The sequence below is a fragment of the Petromyzon marinus genome, chromosome 39, assembly GCF_048934315.1.
Source record: "Petromyzon marinus isolate PM22_M1 ecotype Great Lakes invasive population chromosome 39, UKy_Petmar_22M1.pri1.0, whole genome shotgun sequence".
NCBI lineage: Eukaryota > Metazoa > Chordata > Hyperoartia > Petromyzontiformes > Petromyzontidae > Petromyzon > Petromyzon marinus.
The window spans coordinates 16184826-16205570 of record NC_133705.1 but is presented as its reverse complement, the minus strand read 5'-3'; the positions used below and the strand labels follow the sequence as shown (position 1 = coordinate 16205570).

General features: G+C 47.5%; 1 protein-coding gene across 7 annotated transcripts in view; it reads right to left on the bottom strand.

Moving 5' to 3' along the window:
• Positions 1-14284: 14284 nt before the first annotated feature.
• ACOT7 (acyl-CoA thioesterase 7) overlaps positions 14285-20745 on the bottom strand; it is a 99496-nt gene continuing 93035 nt past the window's right edge. For all 7 annotated transcript variants that reach the window (XM_032968212.2, XM_076072950.1, XM_076072952.1 and 4 more), the window contains one exon: positions 14285-19717. In XM_032968212.2, coding sequence (XP_032824103.1) covers positions 19619-19717 — 99 coding nt within the window. In that variant the 3' untranslated portion in view covers positions 14285-19618. The remainder of the gene's footprint in view (positions 19718-20745) is intronic.

The following is a 20745-nucleotide window of genomic DNA, read 5'->3' as shown; positions in this document are numbered from 1 at the left end:
CCGGTGTTGTCTCGCGCCCCCTTGGTTGTGGACAATTTTTGCGGAGTTGAATTCGCTCGTAGAAGTGAAAAAAATTGTCACGCGAAAAATATCCAAACATGGATTGTTTCACCCCCCCCACCACCAATTACAATGATGTTGACCTACAACTATTTTAGAAAATAAATGTGTTCGAAGCGAATTATGTGGCAAGGAATTATACGGTGAGGAATTAAACTACTTACTAAAATTGAGGATTGAAATAACGTACCCAATTGAGGAATTACATTATTGACCAATGTCTTTTCCTTTCGATGTTGAAAGCAGCAGTTGTAATTCTACGTCGAGGTTGTTGATGAGCCAGTATGATTGCGTCAGCAGGAGAGGAGTGGGTGAGTCATCTCGCCCGTGATGATGATGATGACACCTTTGTATTTGTGATGAATCGGCCCACAGGTCTTGTGTTATATGCATCCACGGTTCTGTTCTTTGTGGTGACCGTACGCGAGCGGATATTTACGTATTTATTTTACATTTGTGCATTGAGCATCTGCATCTGCTACTGCCGTGGCTTATGAAACATGTATCTCATGGAGTAAAAATGAAAAACATCATTTACATTCGTTTGTATCGCGACTGAGTTTTTGTATTTGATTCATGTGTAAGCTCTGCTCTGCGACAATGCAGAGGTTCGAATTCAGCGGCCGCCCTGGTTATTACTGGGAGGGGGGGGGGTGATGTTTGTTTTTAATGTGCTATGAAGATGGGCCATTGCCCAAAACGTCGCTTATTTATATATACTTTTTCTTATAAGGCCACACACACAGCGTGTTATTCACCAATGTGCCTGTGAGAAGTTATTATTGTTTGTGTACTGCTGACAACGCAGCAGCAGCATCACCAACACATAATTTGAATAAAATTGGACGTTGATAATTTATGGTGATTAGGGGTGGAACGATTTATACAGCGCACCCGTTTACAAAAAAATCGTTGCAAATCCGGATCAACGATTGGACTCAACAACGATATTGGCTTGTTCACATTGTAGTGAATGATAGCGCCTCTAGTGGCCGCAGTTGTGACGTGTACCCATAACGTACACCACGTGATAACTGAACAAGAAAACTCCACATTGATTCTTAACACGTCGAATTACATGCATGTATCGTTAGATTGGCAATCATTTCTAATCGATGGATTGATAACATTGACGTCTGCCACATCATTATTTATACGCAATAAGACGATTCACGAATACTCAATAACATTATTCACCCACGCAACACGCGATGTCTAATTGTGGAATTCCGAACGAAGACACGACATCATGAACACCAAAATGTGTCTATTCACACTCCCCCTTATAGGCAACGAAAATAAAAGACGTCATATCATGGACATAAAGCGAGATATAATAACCTTACCCACACGCTTACATTGCACTGAAGTTGTTAACAAGCTGTTGAGTAAATATCATGGATAATATGCGACGGGAAGCCATGATTGCTGAGGTATTTGAGAGGACATGGCACGTAGATAGAGTCTAAAATTGTCCATAACACTTTACATTGCAAGTGTATTTACATTGCCCATAGATTATAATTCACTATGTAACAAAAATTTTGTCCCTGGGTAGTAAGTGTTATTTTTTAATTGCTTATGCCTAAAAAAGTATAGAAAATGGATATTATTCCCTACAAACTTTTCTTTTGTGACCAGGACAGTGATATTTTGAAATTGACCTATTTTCAATGAGAAAACGGGCGAATTTATATCTTTTTGTTCACATAAAGTCAGAAAAAAACAACATATGGATCAAAATTAACATGTATTTATACTAAAGTACACAAAAATGACGACAAAAGATTTAGAAGCGAGTAGTTTTTCGAGATTTACGATTATACTGTAAATCACTTTCACGAATCAGCCCCCAAATGTAGTCTCCCATCATGTTCTCGTTATACTGTCCTTGGTAGCGGCGTTCAAAGTCCAGTATATCCTGGTGGAAGTGCTCGCCTTGCTCCTCCGAGTACTCTTTCATGTTCTCCTTGAATTGATCAAGTTGAGCATCAAGGACATGGACTTTGAGGGACATTCTACAGCCCACTGTGCCGAAGTTCTTCACCAGAGTCTCAACCAGCTCCACGTAGTTTTCGACCTTGTGATTGTCCAGGAAGCCACGAACCACTGCGACAAATCTGTCCCAAGCCGCTTTCTCCTTACTAGTGAGCTTCTTGGGGAATCCATTGCACTCCAGGATCTTCTTTATCTGTGGTCCGACGAAGACATCGGCTTTGACCTTTGCCTCAGACAGTTGAGGGAAGAAGTCTTTAAGGTACTTGAAAGCTGCCGACTTCTTATCTACAACTCTGACAAATTGTTTCATAAGGCCAAACTTGATGTGCAGTGATGGCATCAGCACCTTCAAGGGGTCCACCAGTGGCTCCCACTTGACGTTGTTCCTCCCCACAGAGAACTCGATCCGCTGTGGCCAGTCCCGCCTGTGGTAGTGCGCCTTCGTGCCCTTGCTGTCCCAAAGGCAAAGATAGCAGGCAAACTTGGTAAAACCGCGTTGGAGACCCATCAGGAATGCCACCATTTTGAAGTCTCCGATGACCTCTCAGCCAAAACTTTTACAATTTAAAAATTTTCAACAAATTTTATAACATTAAATTCCGAGCAACAATTGTCCATCTTACCTTCCAGAGTTTTTTTTTGCATTGCTTGCAGGTGAAATGAGGTCCCCAGGGTTTGTCTTGATTCCCAACAGGCGTGCCGAAATATGCCTTGTAGGCCTCACACATTCTAGATTTGAAGCTTTCGTGACTGCAAGGATTCATACTCTACGTGGCCTCACACATCTTAGCAGATGCTTCCACAGAGTACTTTTTCGCTCTTGTCTTGATAAATTGGCCGCAGACATCGCAAAATGCGTCTGCTGGATGCTAGCAGCCTCTTGATGCCATCTCAGAAAAATGCAGATATATCCACTTAGGCAGCTGGAACTAAACTGTAATGAGTAGGCTTAAGGCACCTGTATTTATACTACTATTTATATTACTGGAGAGTTCTAGAATGTTCTAGAAGTTACTCAAAGTTTACTCAGCACTGAATCTATGTGGAATTCTCATTGAAAATAGGTCAATTTCAAAATATCACTGTCCTGGTCACAAAAGCAAAGTTTGTGGGGAATAACAGCCATTTTCTGTACTTTTGAGGCATAAGCAATTAGAAAATAACATTTACTCCACAGGGACGCATTTTTTTGCTACACAATAAATTATTAACGCGGTCTTAGAGGACCATGATTTCAGGGGCAGAGCTAAATGGAAGCAAGGCCACGAACGCCGACGTCTTTGCGCAAGGACGCACGCGGCTCGCGTCGAGATTAGACAGAGAGAGAGAGAGGAGACGTTGCCAGGACACGGCCCACACCACGCAGGCGCGTACGGGCCGAGTTGAACGAGGGGAGGACCGGTAACAAGAGGGGTTCCGCTGACTTGGTGCTGCCCAGGTTGAATGCACTCCGGGGTTATTCACTCACTCACTCAACGCAGCCGCCGCCATCGACTTGCAATTGTCATTTCCCCGTGTGTCCCGGTGCTTGCAATTGACGTTTCAATCGCAGAAATTTCCCACCCGCGGGAACGATAGATAAGCCGCCTGCAACGCGGAATATTGCGCATCGACGGGATTGATTTTGTGCGCACGGAAGCGTTAAAATAGCGACGCCAACGATTTAGCCACGAGGGCCTTTAGCAAGGATGGAGACGAGACGCTTCCAGGAGGTATCCCCTGCAGTCGGGACGTCCCGCGGGCAAGGACGGCAATGAATGCCGCTGCCTGGACTCATCGCGGTTGTGACCGTACAGCTCTCTGGGGCGTGTGGTTTGAACAGTTACCCGCGTGTTGTGCGGATCGATGTCCGACGTTTCGCTCTGCGTGCTCTCTAATGGAGAACGATTAACGAGCGGTTTTTTGTTTGTTTTGCTTCATGTGGGAGAAAACTGGAGAACGTGGAGCGATGCAATTTATTGGCCACACCTCGCATCTTGGACGCTTACTGCACTGCCACCCATCCAAGAACTAACCAGGCTAAAGGCTGCTTAGCTTCTGCGAAACGATGAGATCTTTGTTGCGCGTTTAGTCTTGATTTTAGCCACAGGCCAATTTAGTGGAGCCAATTCAAAAAGTGGAGTTGGTGGAATGCATGAGCGGTACTAAACTTAGCAGAGGGGGCCACGCTAATTGAACCTGGCAAGATGCACAAAATAGCGCCCGGGCGTAGCCCTGAGGTTAGCTGAGAGAAGTTTTGAAGTCTTTACCCCCCGAGCCTCTTCTGCGCCGACGCCTCCGGCCACCAAGGAACGAACCCAGGCAACGCTGGGCCGAGTCGTCCCCGCACTCCGCTGTAAGCAGCAGCCCCGCAGACTCTTTGAGAGATGTGCACTCGAGAGACCAATGAGATTCCTGTGATTGAAAGATATGAGCTGTCCGGAGCTTCATTGCTTTCATTTTTTTCTTCTTCCCCCATTTCGCTCTCAGATTTACCGCAACAACAACAACAATAATAACAACAACAAATTCGGCTAAATGAGGTGGCTTGTGCTCCCTTTCTATTACGCACGTATGGAATCCGAAATTGGCAACGAATTTTTGTTTGAACGATTCGGTGATAGGCGGTGACAAAACACAGGCTGAAACCACGGAGAGTAGCGTGTGGGTTGCACAAGTGCACGCGTAAAGCCAAAAGCGTAAAGAGGCAGGGTCTCTACGGCCTGTATTGACATGTATTGCAGGGATCTGTTTTTACAAAATCTGTTTTTTATTTGGCCATGAAGCAACAGGCGTATTGTCAGCACGCAGGTTATCATCGCGTTTGTGATGTTTTTGTTTTTCTTCCATTAACGTGAATTGATGAACCGCTCCACAACTCAACAGGCAGCGTTTAAAAACAAAAAACCACACGAAAACATTTGTCTTACGGCCACAACAACGCAAGTTGCATCGCGCCAGGTATGCAAACGGCCATTCGGAGGGCTTCGTTCATCGCGCCGCGATTCCGAGCGGGTTTTTATTTTATTTCCCAAGGCCACACGGACCCCGTCGTTAGTCTGACCGCAACTGGTGTGCCAGGCCGCATTAGCGGGGCCTCTGCTGCATCGGTGGGACCCTATTACGGCGGGCACGGCACGTGAATGCATGCATGTAGGTTGACCTTCTTTCGCACCGTACGTAGCCAACCGTGATAATCGGAGGGGAAGAGGCGGTGGGACTGGACCCTGTACCTGACCTGAGCAGATCCCAAATAATGTCAACTTGTAACACTGCGCCGTCGCCTCGCAGTATTCGCTCGCTCTCGTGGAACGAGAGACAGCGAGGATGACTCGGAGCTGCGAGAAGGAACCTTGGACGAGCGTGATGGCAGCCGCCACGTGATGATCCGGCGCGAGCCATTGCCCAAGCTGTGCGGTCCTCTATATGTGAAGGTGTTAACCGGAGCACCCGGAGAAAACCCACGTGCGCGAGGGGGAAACGCTCTATCCCATACAAATGGAACAGGCTGAGTCCACATTTTTTGTTGGCGAGCCAGGGGTATGGCTCTTCCTCGACGTCCACGGGAAGGGAGTTTCACAACACTTGTGCTTGTGCTGATCCACCAAACCTCGCTGCAGCTGCCACCGCAGCGCTGAATTACAGGCATCCACGTGCAGCAGCAGCGTAGCGACCACCAGAAAGTGGGTCCATGCAAGGGGAAAAAAGAGATGTAAATTGGCTTTTAAACTGGCACTCCCTGGCACGGACACTGCCAGAGATAATTAATTTCTCCAGCGCTGAATCGGAGGGCTCCGGTAACGACGCCGCGATTTCTCTTTACGCCACACACTTACGAGTGAGGAAATGACCTGGAACTAAACTGGAACGGCAAAAAAAACCTTCTACAGGTCTCGTGACAAATGACTGTGTTGTCTCCGGGTACTCCGATTTCCTCCCATATGAAGCCAAACACTAATTGAATGGAATTGTCCAAATATCACAATTATAATGTAAGGATTCTCCAGAAAAAAATTCATCCTCAAACTCGGTTTAAATCAAGTGCATTTTTTTATTATGATTGTTACTGATGCATCAACAACTATTTACGATACAAAGTGTGTTATGCGTCTTGTTTTAATGCCATTGTCGGATGTAAATCAGGATGCACACGAATGCGGGCCCTCAGTTATTCACGAGTTGTGTTACCATTCATGGCTTGGTTTGTGTGTATCATTCCCAATTTTTGGCGGTTCAAGCAAGGGCGATGGAAAGGTATGGACAGCATGGTGAAGTAAAGCAATGAGTTGACACCGCCGCCTCCAGCCAGTTTGACTTCAGGGTTGTGGGCAGTGCCGGATTATCGTAGTAGCACAAGTAGCTACACATGCTACGGGCCCCGCACTTTCAAGGGCCCCGCGCTAAAGGCTTTCAAGCTATCAATTCCGGTTCAGTGATTCTGCACTTGCTCTATTACTAGAGTACTATACTGCCTTCAACTTTTATTAACGAGTTGGTGTTTACGGTGAGCGATTTGTCGTATTATCTGGCTGTATTGCAAATGGAAAAATACAATTACTTAACTATGTAAGTAAAAAAAGGTGTGTTTTAATATGTATCTGTTTATTTTTATTTGGGACCCCTTTGTAGCATATGCTACAGGCCCCGCACTAGCTGATTCCGGCACTACGTTGTGGGCAGAATGGAAAGGCAGCGAAATAAGTTACAGAAGCAATTTGAGTAATTTCATGGACAGAGCTAAATGGAAGGACGGCCGTGACCGTCTTTGAGTCGGGGCACGGCATACAATAAATAAACGAATGTCGTATATAAATACGTCTGTATCAGACGTCAATGCCATCAATTCATCGATCGGCAATGATTGATAGGGGAACGATTCATGCATTTAATAACACGTGTAAAGAATGAATGTTTTTCAATGATCGCGTGTTCGACTGCTGTGAGATTTTGCTTCACCGCAGCCCCACGAAAGGCGCTACCATTCGCTACAATGTAAACACTGCCACGATCCTGTTTGGCAGCAGGTGTCATGAATCCTGAACCTCATTTGTAACTCATCGAATCTCCGGGGGGGAGGGGAGGTGATTAGTTCCACCTGTAATTATCATCTCATTTTATTATGCACGACTGACACAGTAAATTAGCGTATAAAAAACCAGCGTATTATAATTAACGATGCCCCTGAAGTATGTAATAATACTGCCAGTGCAACTCAACTGCTGGCCATCCATTCCACCTCATTCGTGTTTCAACTCAACGGTAAGAGTCGCTATTTGGCTATTATGAATACAAATGTGTTATATTTTTTTGTACAGGGTAGTTAAAGTATTAATAATAAAGGTTTTTGGGTTAGATCGCGTAAGCATAAATGTGTCATTACCCTCGTAACCCTCCACCACCCGCGAAAGCCTACGCGTTAAACTAACTCGTTAACGTATCCATAAAATGTATATTTTCCCATACTTAATTAGTTGTCTGGAAGCTGTGCTGGGTGTATGACCTATGCTGGGTGTATGAGCTATGGTGGATGTAGGAGTTTTGCTGGATGGAGGAGCTATGGTGGATGTAGGAGCTATGCTGGGTGGAGGCGCTATGGTGGATGTAGGAGCTATGCTGGGTGTATGAGCTATGGTGGATGTAGGAGCTATGGTGGATGTAGGAGTTTTGCTGGGTGGAGGAGCTATGGTGGATGTAGGAGCTAGGGTGGATGTAGGAGTTTTGCTGGGTGGAGGAGCTATGGTGGATGTAGGAGCTATGCTGGGTGGAGGAGCTATGCTGGGTGGGTGTATAGATTTAAACCCTCGTTAATTCTCTGAAAACATCTTTAAATGAAAGCGCAATGCAGGACGCTGCTGACGAAGAGTCATGCGACTCATTGTGGCTCTCCTGCACACTTATAAAAATGTGAATTATTTCAACTACAATGGAACTAATGGTGCGGTGGCGAACACCAACGTACAGAATTGGAACCGTGTCACGTGCTGCGACGTAGCTCATACATCACAATTAAAGCCCATTATCAATCACGTTCATTCTCAGTTTTTATATATAGACTTGGAAAAAAATCCTCCCGTTATTGTCCCGGAGGAACTCGTTCCAAACATGAGGCTGGCTGTACGCTCACGCAAAGCAGCAACGGCAGAAGGAGACTGTTCCCTATTTCAGGGCCTCCCTTGGAACAAATTGGCATCTGTGTTCCTTTCGCACAGCCGCCGACATCGATCTCTGAGCTGTGGCGATTCACTTCCACACACGCAAAGGAAAAACACCATCGGCGAGACGTTATCAGATTAACAGAACGGAGGGGAGAGATACCATCAGCAGCATCGGCAGCAGCAGCAGCAGCGTGCGTGTCCCACGCAGACAGAAAGCAGCAGACGCGCACACGGGGACTGCGCCGCGCGTGCTGGGGTGTTGCTGCTGCGACTGCTGCGACTGCTTGCCGCCTTGCAAGCCGCTTGGTCAATCACCTGGGGAGGAATGAGTCCGAGTGCTGCGTGCGCTGAAGGCCGTCGTACTCGTCACGAATAACAACCACCACCGACAGCCACCGTCACGTGGCCGTGTCACCTCGCCCCCCCCACCGTGCTTCGAGAGCGCGGGCGCACGAAGACCACACAGCAGGCGGATCGCGAGCAACGTGCCACGATCGTAGGTCGACATTTCTACTTAGGAACACATTTACGTGTTTTTTAAAGATTTTTTTTTTACTGCGCCGTTTGCATTGTTTCTCTTTTGGACGAACGATTGTCCGCTCTTTATGGTCGGAAAAAAAAAGTTAAATGTTATTTGAATATAATTTGTATAAGTCGTACAAGAAGACGCACAATAACCGCGTTGGATGGCGCGTGCACCGTGAGAGTGGGAAGGGAGTTGAAGCAACGAGTTGAAGCAACGAGTTGCCGCTTGACTCTCGCACAGAGGGAGGTCGCTCCTTCTCCTCTGCTGTCCCCATCCCTACTGTGCTGTCGACTCCCTGCCGCTATTCAAGGCCAAGCTTAAACTTTCAACTAACTAAACTATTCTACAAATGAAACTGAAAAGGATTTTGTTGTATTTTACCAGGTAAGGCCAACTGAGCTATATCGATTTTTATTCAGAAGCAACCTGACGATCACAAATGATAGCCCAACGAAGCGGCTTATCAAGTGGAAATGTATAGCAGCCAAATAGTCGAAAGGATGTTTATAAATGTGGAGGGAAACTACGAACGACTCGGAGAAAAATCGACGCGACCACGGGGAGAGCGACACTCCGACTCTAAATACACAGCAGGCGGCAGGGTCGTATTTGAACCCACGACCTCCCGTACACCAGGCGATGTAGTTAACATCTCGCCAGGTTAAAAGGGACACACGCCCGTCGCGACGAGACGTTGCATCAACCCGTACTTCATCGCAATGTGCACGTCGCACGCCCCGCGCACAGCCACCTTGCGACTATTGCAGCCAAAATGAAATGCGATGGGGAGTCGCGAGGATCATCTCACCCGACTACGACTCCTGATGGACGATGTCACTGGGACATCGCTGCGTTGTTTAACGCGGCACGCCCGCTCCGTTCTCTTTACAGCTTCACGCAGCTTGCTGGCAGGCAGCCAAAGGGTCAAGAGGCGCATCGCGAGACGGGGCGGGCGCTCATCGGCACGGGAGGCAGCACCGCTGAAGCGATCACCGGCTTCCATCCGGCATGGCTCATACACCCAGCATAGCTCATACACCCAGCATAGCTCATACACCCAGCATAGCTCCTACACCCAGCATAGATCCTACACTCACCATAGCTCATACACCCAGCATAACTCATACACCCAGCATAGCTCATACACCCAGCATAGCTCATACACCCAGCATAGATCCTACACCCAGCATAGCTCCTCCACTCACCATAGCTCATACACCCAGCATAGCTCATACACCCAGCATAGCTCATACACCAAGCATAGCTCATACACCCAGCATAGCTCCTACACCCAGCATAGATCCTACACTCACCATAGCTCATACACCCAGCATAACTCATACACCCAGCATAGCTCATACACCCAGCATAGATCCTACACCCAGCATAGCTCCTCCACTCACCATAGCTCATACACCCAGCATAGCTCATACACCCAACATAGATCCTACACCCAGCATAGCTCATACACCCAGCATAGCTCATACACCTAGCATAGCTCCTCCACTCACAATAGCTCATACACCTAGCATATCTCATACACCCAGCATAGCTCATACACCCAGCATAGCTCATACACCCAGCATAGCTCCTACACCCAGCATAGCTCATACACCCAGCTTAGCTCATACACCCACCATAGCTCCTACACCCAGCATAGCTCATACAACCAGCATAGCTCATACAGCCAGCATAGCTCATACACCCAGCATAGATCCAACACCCAGCATAGCTCCTCCACTCTCCATAGCTCATACACCCAGCATAGATCATACACCCAGCATAGCTCATACACCCAACATAGCTCATACACCCAGCATAGCTCATACATCTAGCATAGCTCCTCCACTCACAATAGCTCATACACCTAGCATAGCTCCGACACCCAGCATAGCTCCTACATCCACCATAGATCATACATCCACCATACCTCATACACCCAGCATAGCTCATACACCCAGCATAGCTCATACACCCACCATAGCTCATACATCCACCATACCTCATACACCCAGCATAGCTCCTATACCGAGCATAGCTCATACACCCACCATAGATCATACACCCAGCACAGTTCATACACCCAGCATAGCTCATACACCCAGCATAGCGCCTACATCCAGCATAGCTCATACACCCAGCATAGCTCATACACCCAGCATAGCTCATACACCCAGCATAGTGCCTACATCCACCATAGCTCATACACCCAGCATAGCTCATATACCCAGCATAGCTCCTATACCCAGCATAGCTCATACACCTAGCATAGCTCATACACCCAGCATAGCTCATACACCTAACATAGCTCCTACACCGAGCATAGCTCATACACCCAGCATAGCTCATACATCCAGCATAGCTCCTACACCTAGCATATCTCATACACCCAGCATAGCTCAATAACCCAGCATAGCTCATACACCCAGCATATCTCTTACACCCAGCATAGTTCATACACCCAGCATAGCTCCTACACCTAGCATAGCTCATACACCTAGCATAGCTCATACACCTAGCATAGCTCATACACCTAGCATAGCTCAATAACCCAGCATAGCTCATACACCCAGCATAGCTCATACACCCACCATAGCTCATACACCCAGCATAGCTCATACACCCAGCATAGCTCATACACCCAGCATAGCGCCTACATCCACCATAGCTCCTACACCCAGCATAACTCATACACCCAGCATAGCTCATACACCCAGCATAGCTCATACACCCAGCATAGCGCCTACATCCACCATAGCTCATACACCCAGCATAGCTCCTACACCCACCATAGATCATACACCCAGCATAGCTCATACACCCAGCATAGCTCATACACCCAGCATAGCTCAGACACCCAGCATAGCGCCTACATCCACCATAGATCATACACCCAGCATAGCTCATACACCCAGCATAGCTCATACACCCAGCATAGCTCATACACCCAGCATAGCGCCTACATCCACCATAGCTCATACACCCAGCATAGCTCCTACACCCACCATAGATCATACACCCAGCATAGCTCATACACCCAGCATAGCAGATAGTTTTCCCGTCTTTTCTCTACTAACTGTTGGTCACCTAATGTACACACCTATAGCCCATATTTTCAACCTGTCCATCAAAGAAGCATCAGTTCCTCTAGAATGGAAACATTCCTATGTCCGTCCACTTCACAAAGGGGGCCCTAAAGATGATCCAAATAACTACCGACCTATCTCAATTTTGTCCCTGTTGATGACATTTTTTGAAAAATGATTGACCTACCAAATTAGCAGTTTCCTGTCCACCAACAATCTACTACATCTAAAACAATCTGGGTTCCGAAAAAAATACAGCACCACATCTGCTGCATTAGACTCTCTGAATCACATTTACAGTAGCCTTGATAATAAGCAGTACTGTGCCTGTCTTTTTCTAGACCTGTCTAAAGCTTTTGATACAGTAGACCACAACACCCTGCTTAGTAAACTAAGTTGCCTCGGTTTTTCCGAAAACGCAGTACAATGGTAAAAAAATACCTATTTTCTCACACCCAAACTGTATTCACAGATGGTTGGAGGTCAAACAGTGTTAAGATAACAGAAGGGGTTCCACAGGGTCCCATCCTCGGCCCTCTTTTGTTCTCTCTTTATGTCAATGACTTGGGCACTGACCTGGATCATTCCAGGGTAAATCTTTTTGAAGATGACACGATACTGATTACTGCTGGCCGCTCTCCGGATGACGTGATTGCTAAGCTACAGGGTGATTTCAACAAACTACAACATCAGCTAGTTGCTCTTAAACTAGTCCTGAATACCTCCAAAACCAAGGTGCTATGCTTCTCACCAGGACTAAAGCAGGAAGTTATTTTTCCCCAATTACATTCCTTAAATAATTGTCAAATAGAGCAAGTCAAGATCTATAAGTATCTTGGGGTCATCCTGGATTCAAAACTGAATTTTGAAGATCACATTGATTATATTGGTAAAAAGACAAAAATAAAAATTGGGTTTCTGTATCGACACAAGCACTGCTTCCCCCCAATGTTGCGTTTGGATTTGATAAAAGCTACCATACTGCCTCTACTTGACTACTGTGACATCGTGTATAAATCAGCCCCAAGTACTGTACTGAAGAAGCTTGATTCCATCTATCACTCGGCCTTAAGTTTTACATTGACCTGCCCATATAGAACTCACCACTGTGATCTCTACATTGGGTCAAACTTAACATCTCTTAATGTTCGACGGCTTGTGCACCAGATCTTATTTATTCACGATGTACTTACAAAAAAATCCGCAGACTACCTGCTGGGTCTCCTCTCTGTTTCAAAGAACAAATTTGACCTCAGGTCTTCGCTCATTTACCAGCTTCACATTCCATATTGCCGTACAAAAACTGGAGGAAGGGCCTTTGCTATTGATACCCCCAGAGTTAGGAATGCTATTGCCAATAAACTGCAACTTGAATCGCTTCCAATGAGATCTTCTCTCAAAACTGCTCTCGAGGAGTTGTACACCCCTAGCTGCCACTGCTATTCATTGGCGTAAAATAAAATGTTTCGCTCCGGATGACGCTGCAAAGTATTATCTGTATTTTCATTTAGCGTGCTGATCTTAAAGGTGCATTGAAAAATTTGATACACCGACCGATGCTTCTGTTGTTGTGGAGTAACTCATGCAGCCAGCTATGGCTCTAGGATTTGGTGTTACATGTTATTTATGTACTTTATTGTAAAAATTCGGTCAGTCCTTGTGATCACTGTTACGTTGCAATTATGGCTTTATTTTTTGGTGATTTGGAAAACGTTTTTTTGGTTTGGACATGTTTGTTTTGTTGTAGTACGGAGTTAGACTGATGGCCTTAATCTAAGTTGTTGTGGTTGTTGTTGTTGACTTGCATCCCACTGGGATTTTTTGCACACAGCGTTGGTGTACGGTGCTTTTTTTCAGGAATATTTTTGCTGTTTTTTTCCATGGATTTTCTATTTGCACAGTCACATAGTCACTTTCAGATGTTTTTCTTGTTCGTGTTTTTGTTTTTTTTTGTTTGTTGTGGTTGCACCCGATTCAAGAGCCGAATGGCTCACAGGGCTATACCAAAATAAATTGAACTGAACTGAAGCTCATACATCCAGCATAGCTCATACACCCAGCATAGCTCCTACACCCAGCATAGCTCATACACCCAGCATAGCTCCTACACCCACCAGAGCTCATACACCCAGCATAGCTCATACACCCAGCATAGCTCATACACCCAGCATAGATCCTACACCCAGCATAGCTCCTCCACTCACATAGCTCATACACCCAGCATAGATCATACACCCAGCAAAACTCCTACATCCACCATAGCTCATACACCCAGCATAGCTCCTACATCCAGCATAGCTCATACACCCACCATAGCTCCTACACCCACCATAGTTCATACATCCAGCATAGTTCATACACCCAGCACAGCTTCCAGACAACATTACAAATAATCGTGACCCCCCCACCGCCAGCGAAGTAATCTTGGCAGATGAAATAAACTTAATTTGATATCCACAGATTCAGACGAGAGGGGCCAATTCAGGATAATTGTTTTTCTATGTATTTATTTCACTCGATCTCTGGAACAAATACAATTGCATCAGCGGTAGCGTCACACAGGGCACGATATGCAAGCGTACATGACCACCATAAACTGGTAACATCTCTCTACTGAATAAGATATGGCAATGTAAAGGCTTATTTTGGTCGGGGAATTTTCTGTGAGCAAGCCAAAGTAAAATATCTATTAATTAAAATACGTTTTTGTATTCATTATAATAATGTATACTATGGATTATATAATTATTTGAGTCGTTCGATATACGTTTGCTTAATCTGTAATACCTTCATAAATACATAATCGTAAAGCACTGACCGATATACTTGAACACATTACGTTATCAGAACACTGTAAACACGAGTGCGTGTTTTGCCGCCGAAACTGCAAATCAACTATCAACAAACGTGTCAATGTCTCGCCTTGTCGTGGCGGTCACGGCACGCGTTATCATTCTAATTGTTACACAGCTTTGGAATAAATACAATGTGTGTGTGTGTTGCGCCGCCAACAAAACTCCTCCAGCACTCTGCCGTCGCCAGCAATCGGAACTCTGATTGGGCAGTGCCCTTCTGGACTCCGGGCTTGCAAGTGACTGACGTCTCTGTTAGAATATGATTGTTGTAATTACTTTTTTTACATGTTTTTTTTTCCTGGATAGTTGTCGATTGTGTTGGTTTCATTAAAGCTATCCTCACAAACATGTTGTGCACGCACGTTGCGGGAACGTTGGGTTACACGTGACGGTTTAAAACGCATCATGACGTTTTTTTTCTTCCCCTCCTCCTTCGGCGTGACATTTTCCTTTCAACTTTCCTGCTCAACTCTCCAAACCTATCATCCAGCGGCCGCACCGCGTGCATTGTGTGCGCATGGCGAACGGTCGATGCCCACGTGACGCCCGTCCGCGTGTCAATGCCTCCACGTTCGCAGCGCGAATCCGTGGACTTGCAGCAAGGCGGACCGCCGTTTGTGTGAGCAGCGATGGAAATGGAATCCCGCGTGGAATTTCTATCGAAGGGGCCGAGAGAACCGCCGTGAGAATTGGGCGCACGGCGCATCGCGAGGTCAAATGTGCGATTCTTGCAGGCGAGTCTCGATGTGACCGCATCGCGAGGTCAAATGTGCGATTCGTGCAGGCGCGTCTCAATGTGACCGCATCGCGAGGTCAAATGTGCGATTCGTACAGGCGGGTCTCGATGTGACCGCATCGCGAGGTCAAATGTGCGATTCGTACAGGCGGGTCTCGATGTGACCGCATCGCGAGACGCTGCCAAGCACGCTTTGAGGATGCGTGCGGCATCCTTCAGGTAAATGTTTACAACGGTGAGGGAGTTCTTCAATATAAAACAATACTGGCTTGTTTCATGAAACTAAATACAAAATGAAACAAATCACGCAACCGCGAATTAAAACTAGATTTGAGCACTTACGCTAAAATCAGCTTTTTTCACTGTTGGTCAACGCCACGCACGTGGTTACGGTAACAGATGCCGGTGACCACGGAATGAATAACAAGGAGAGCTTACTGCAGATCTGGAATTCAGAACTTGTGAGCCTCATTGGATAACAAGGAGAGCTTACTCCAGATCCGTAATTCAGAACCCGTAAACCTCAATGACATGCAAAGGGGGTATTTAAATCCACAATAACAAATGCGAAAACAAAAACGATAAGAATTACATAACTCTGATTTTTGGAATGTCCGTTTTGGGCTAATTTCACAAACATGTTACTTCCGCTATGGCAAGAAGATTGTTACATTTTCAGAGTTAATATTGTTTAAATTACATGCTATGAAGGGCCAATACCAGAAACGTCGCCTATTATATCTTTTTTTCTTTTAAGGCCACATCTATTTCTACGCGATCATCATTTTAAGACCATCGTGACGTGTCCTGCCCTTTGCACGCTTACTTTTCCTAACAGTCGAGATGGACTGGTGAGATCGACTTGGGGATGCCTGCATCCAGCAGCGGACTGATCACGGCTGACCATGATGAAGTTGAAGATCTGTCATACTTACCGTTTGCCCAAACCGACGCAACATGTCTGTGCGATAGACTTTGATTGCTCTGCGCTTCAGTTCGCAAAAGAAGTCGTCTCAACAAAAACCGCGTTTCACTGCGCCATCCGCAAGTTCCGCCGTGAATTTCTTTAAATTTTGGCTGCCCCGTCGGTAGGTTGGCTGGATTGTTCCCCCCCCCCCACACTCCTACATTTGAGCCACACGTTCATTTGAACTGCGGCGGCTGCGAAAATCGCGACCGGGGAGACGCGTGCACCCCGCGAGATCGTGCGCCGTGACGACGAACTATCGCTCGCCCACGAAGCTGCGAGGTTTACTCCGCAAGACGCATCATACTCACACGACCCGGCTGCGCTGCGTGCAATCGATGGCCGTGGGGACGCCCAGCGGCTGCCTCCGGGTTTCCGCAGGTTGACGACCGACGCACGTCCGGAGACTGCCCCCATGCAAGTGTCCGGCTCCCCAGTGGCAGCATTGTTGATAGGAAGACGCAGCCCAAACCATGGCTATTTTATCCCGGTAGACCAGGGGTCGGTAATTACCTGCGGCTCATTAAGGAACTGCTTCGTGACAGCGATTTAGTGACGACCACTGTCTCGTGCTCACCACGTGCACTGCGGCTCTTGAAATACTGCGGATTTTTTTTTTACCGGATTAAAAAATGGCTCTTGTTATTTTGCTTTGCCGGACCCCTGCTGTCGATGCACAAAGAGGCTGCCCGTGTCTCCTGGCTGTCACCAAAGTGGATCTGAAAGTTAGTGAATTGGGAAAAAAATAATGTTTTAAAAGTGATTTTTGGAAGAGCTTCTGAATGGGCTGTGTGCACAGCTCCCTCGAAGCGAAGGCCATTCCTGCCACCAGTGCCACGCGCAAGACATTTCAGGGCATCACCTTTGCCTTTAAATGTTCTTCTACCTCCAGTGCGCGCTCATTAACTTAGAGGAGAGAAAGCAAAGAGAAAGGATTGGCCGGTCTACAACCAAATCATAGATTTCCAGAAAGCGCTTTCTTCGACTAAGCAAGATATATCGTGAGCAACATGAAGACAGTAGTGGGCCCCAATCGCAAACACGTTAGTACAGCGTGCTTGCTGTTCTCGTTAATGAAGTTTCAACGTCAGACAGTGCGGGACAAAGATAAAAAAAAGACAAAGATCCCCCATATAGCCTTAACAGACTGTAGGGGCAAGTGCTGTTAGCGAGCACCTATGAAGGCCGGTAACGGTACACGAGGGAGTGGGTGGCCAGCACCACGCCCGACCGCCTTTGTCTCCCCAGTGGCAATGTTTACACACTGCACCAGGTACTCATTTGAGGCTGAGTCGACCTAGGGGAGGCCCGGGACCGGTTAAGATTAGCGTCACTGGTGTTGGCCGTGAGCGGGAATCGAACTCGTGTCGCCGGGTTCATAGCGCAGCGCGCTAACCGCTACACTATCGCTCCCCACAGTGCGGGACACACACACATACACACACATACACACACATACGTGCACCCTGGGGGTGAACTACAGGGTAGAGCCGTTTGGCTCTTGCAGCTGCGTCTCCCTCTTGTGCAATTACAGGTGAGTACGCGGGTGAGAGTCTGTGTGTGAGAGTCTGTGTGTGTGTGTCAGAGTCTGTGTGTGTGTCAGAGTCTGTGTGTGTGTCAGAGTCTGTGTGTGAGCGTGTGTGAGAGTATGTGTGTGAGCGTGTGTGAGCGTGTGTGAGAGTATGTGTGTGAGCGTCTGGGAGGGTGTGTGTGTGAAAGTCTGTGTGAGTGTGAGAGTCTGTGTGTGTGTGAGTGTCTGTGTGTGAGTGCGCGAGTGAGAGTCTGTGAGTGAGTGTGAGTGCACAAGAGAGTGTGTGTGTGTGAGAGTCTGTGTGTGTGAGAGTGTGTGTGTGAGAGTCTGTGTGTGTGAGAGTGTGTGTGTGTGAGAGTCTGTGTGTGTGAGAGTCTGTGTGTGTGAGAGTCTGTGTGTGAGAGTGTGTGTGTGTGAGAGTGTGTGTGTGTGAGAGTCTGTGTGTGAGAGTCTGTGTGTGTGAGTGTGTGTGAGTCTGTGTGTGTGAGAGCCTGTGTGAGTGTGAGAGTCTGTGTGTGTGTGAGTCTGTGTGTGTGAGAGTCTGTGTGTGTGAGAGTGTGTGTGTGTGAGAGTCTGTGTGTGAGAGTCTGTGTGTGTGAGAGTGTGTGTGAGAGTCTGTGTGTGTGAGAGTGTGTGTGTGTGAGAGTCTGTGTGTGTGAGAGTCTGTGTGTGTGAGTCTGTGTGTGAGTGCGAGGGAGAGTGTGTGTGTGCAGACATTCACACGGGGGGGGGAATTCTCGCTGGGGAGGAGGGGCGCCAAGATCGGTGGGAGGGGGAACAGCAGTCGGAGAACTCGACAATCCAATCAATGCCAGCAGCTGCCTAAAGTGGTTCTGTTAATCGGCTCGGGTATGGTTAATAATTCATACTCAGCCCACGACGGCCCTCAATATCGTTGCCCAGGACCGAACCTTCCGTCAGACATGGGGGTTGAGGCCGGGGTACTGCTGGAATGGCCGGCGACCGGAACGTGCGACAGGCGCAGCTTCGCCACGTTGCGCGCGGACGCAGACCACAGCGCGCACGCAACAACGTCGATGTTGTTGTTGTTGTTGCGGTGCACTGCTATTGCACCTCGCCGACCCCGCACTGATGAGCGCGGTGAATCACGATGCGACGAACCTCCGCGACATAATCCATCCAGCAGTGGATTGACAAAGGCCTCGCAGTAACACGGGGGGGGGGGGGGGCTGATGGTGGCGGCGGGGGGGGGGATGATGATCGACTTCACTTAACGACGAAACTAAACGGCACGGATTCTGCGGTTGTCGAGAGATGCTTCACGCTGCTCATATCGCCATAACATCACGCGCGCACGATGTTCTCACCGAGCTGTACCCCTCAGAGCTGGGCAGCACCTTCGACGCGGGCGCGCACGTGACGCGCCACACGTGACGCGGCACCCGTATGTGACGTAACACGTGACGCGGCACACACGTGACGCGGGCCCCCAAGGCCCGCAGAGGGGGTGGGTGCCGGTTTCCTTGCGATCCCCCCCCCTTCCGCCACCTCAGGTTCATCTCTACGAGTGTGTGTGGTGTGTGTTGCGTGTTTCGCGTGTTGTGGTGCGTGTGTTGAGTGCGTGCGTGCGAGCGTCCATTGGTACGTGTGTGTGTGTGTGTGTTCGGAGCCTAACTTTATTTAAAGCACAACAACACAACCACCCAGGTTCCTGCAGCCTCGCAAGGGCACAGCCGGCACGTCGCCACGCCCCCCCCCCCCCCCTTAAGCGCTGCCCCCTTTCTTGGCGTCGCGCCTGGCTTTGTTCTGCATGTAGCGAGCCTTCCCGTCCTCGAAGCATCGCTTCTCGTCCTCCGTTTGCAGCTGGGGACAAGAGCAGACACGGCAACAGCGCTTGCAACCTCGCAACATTCCGCACTCAACATTCCGCGCGCGTTGAAATCGCCTCGATTGAAAACTCATCTCTTCGCATCAGTTTTTTTGTGTTCATACGTAACCAAGGTTTTTGTTGGGTAAGATCGCGTCAATTATACACGTGTTGTAAATAAAACGTGATAATTAGTGACTGCTTCAGCACACCGGTGTGTTGCGCTAGTGATTACAACCAGCTTCATCAGGCAACAGCCAGAATTGTGGAAAATTCCTTCTGTTTCAGTTTTTGTGTTTAGTTTGTTGTCCTTCCCCTGCACCTCCGATTAGCATGGTTGGCTACGTACAGTGCGAAAGAAGTTCGTGCATACATACATACATATAGACATTCTATTATATTTATTTTAAGCAACATCGTAAACTTTTTAAAAAGACCGTGACGCAAGACTCTCGTTTCGCGCTTTTTTTTTGCATCCTTGTGATAAATTCTGATGTGCAACCGTAAACGATGATGGGATTTGTAAACGCTCTAAAGGGTCCTTTTTAAACTCTTTGTTTCAGATTTTCCGAGTGCAAATTTGCGTCTCAAAATCGCCGAGGGATCACAGGCAAGCGGCAAGACAGCCAGGCGGTGAGCTGGTGCCAACAATTAATCAGGACTCTATATCTTGGTGCATTTATCATTCTTTAAAACCTCTAGACCTCCAGATACAAACCTTCACAGGCCGAGGTAAAAAAAGAAAACATAAAAAAAGAACATTCCCATGCCATTTCAAGAAGCCCGAAACTAAAAAAAACTACGGTGTTAACATTTATGTTCCACGTTATCCCGTAGACTCGACAATTACCGTTGTTCCAAAAACCTCCGCATCCTCTCTCTCTCCCGACGTAAAAACGAAAATTCGTCACGACCGTCTCGTCTACACACGAGAGCAACAAAAAGACGACCCAGACGGAGACATCGCTCTCGAAAGTGAAAGCAGCTCTGGGATTTTAGTGGCACTTAGCAAAAAAACGATTTC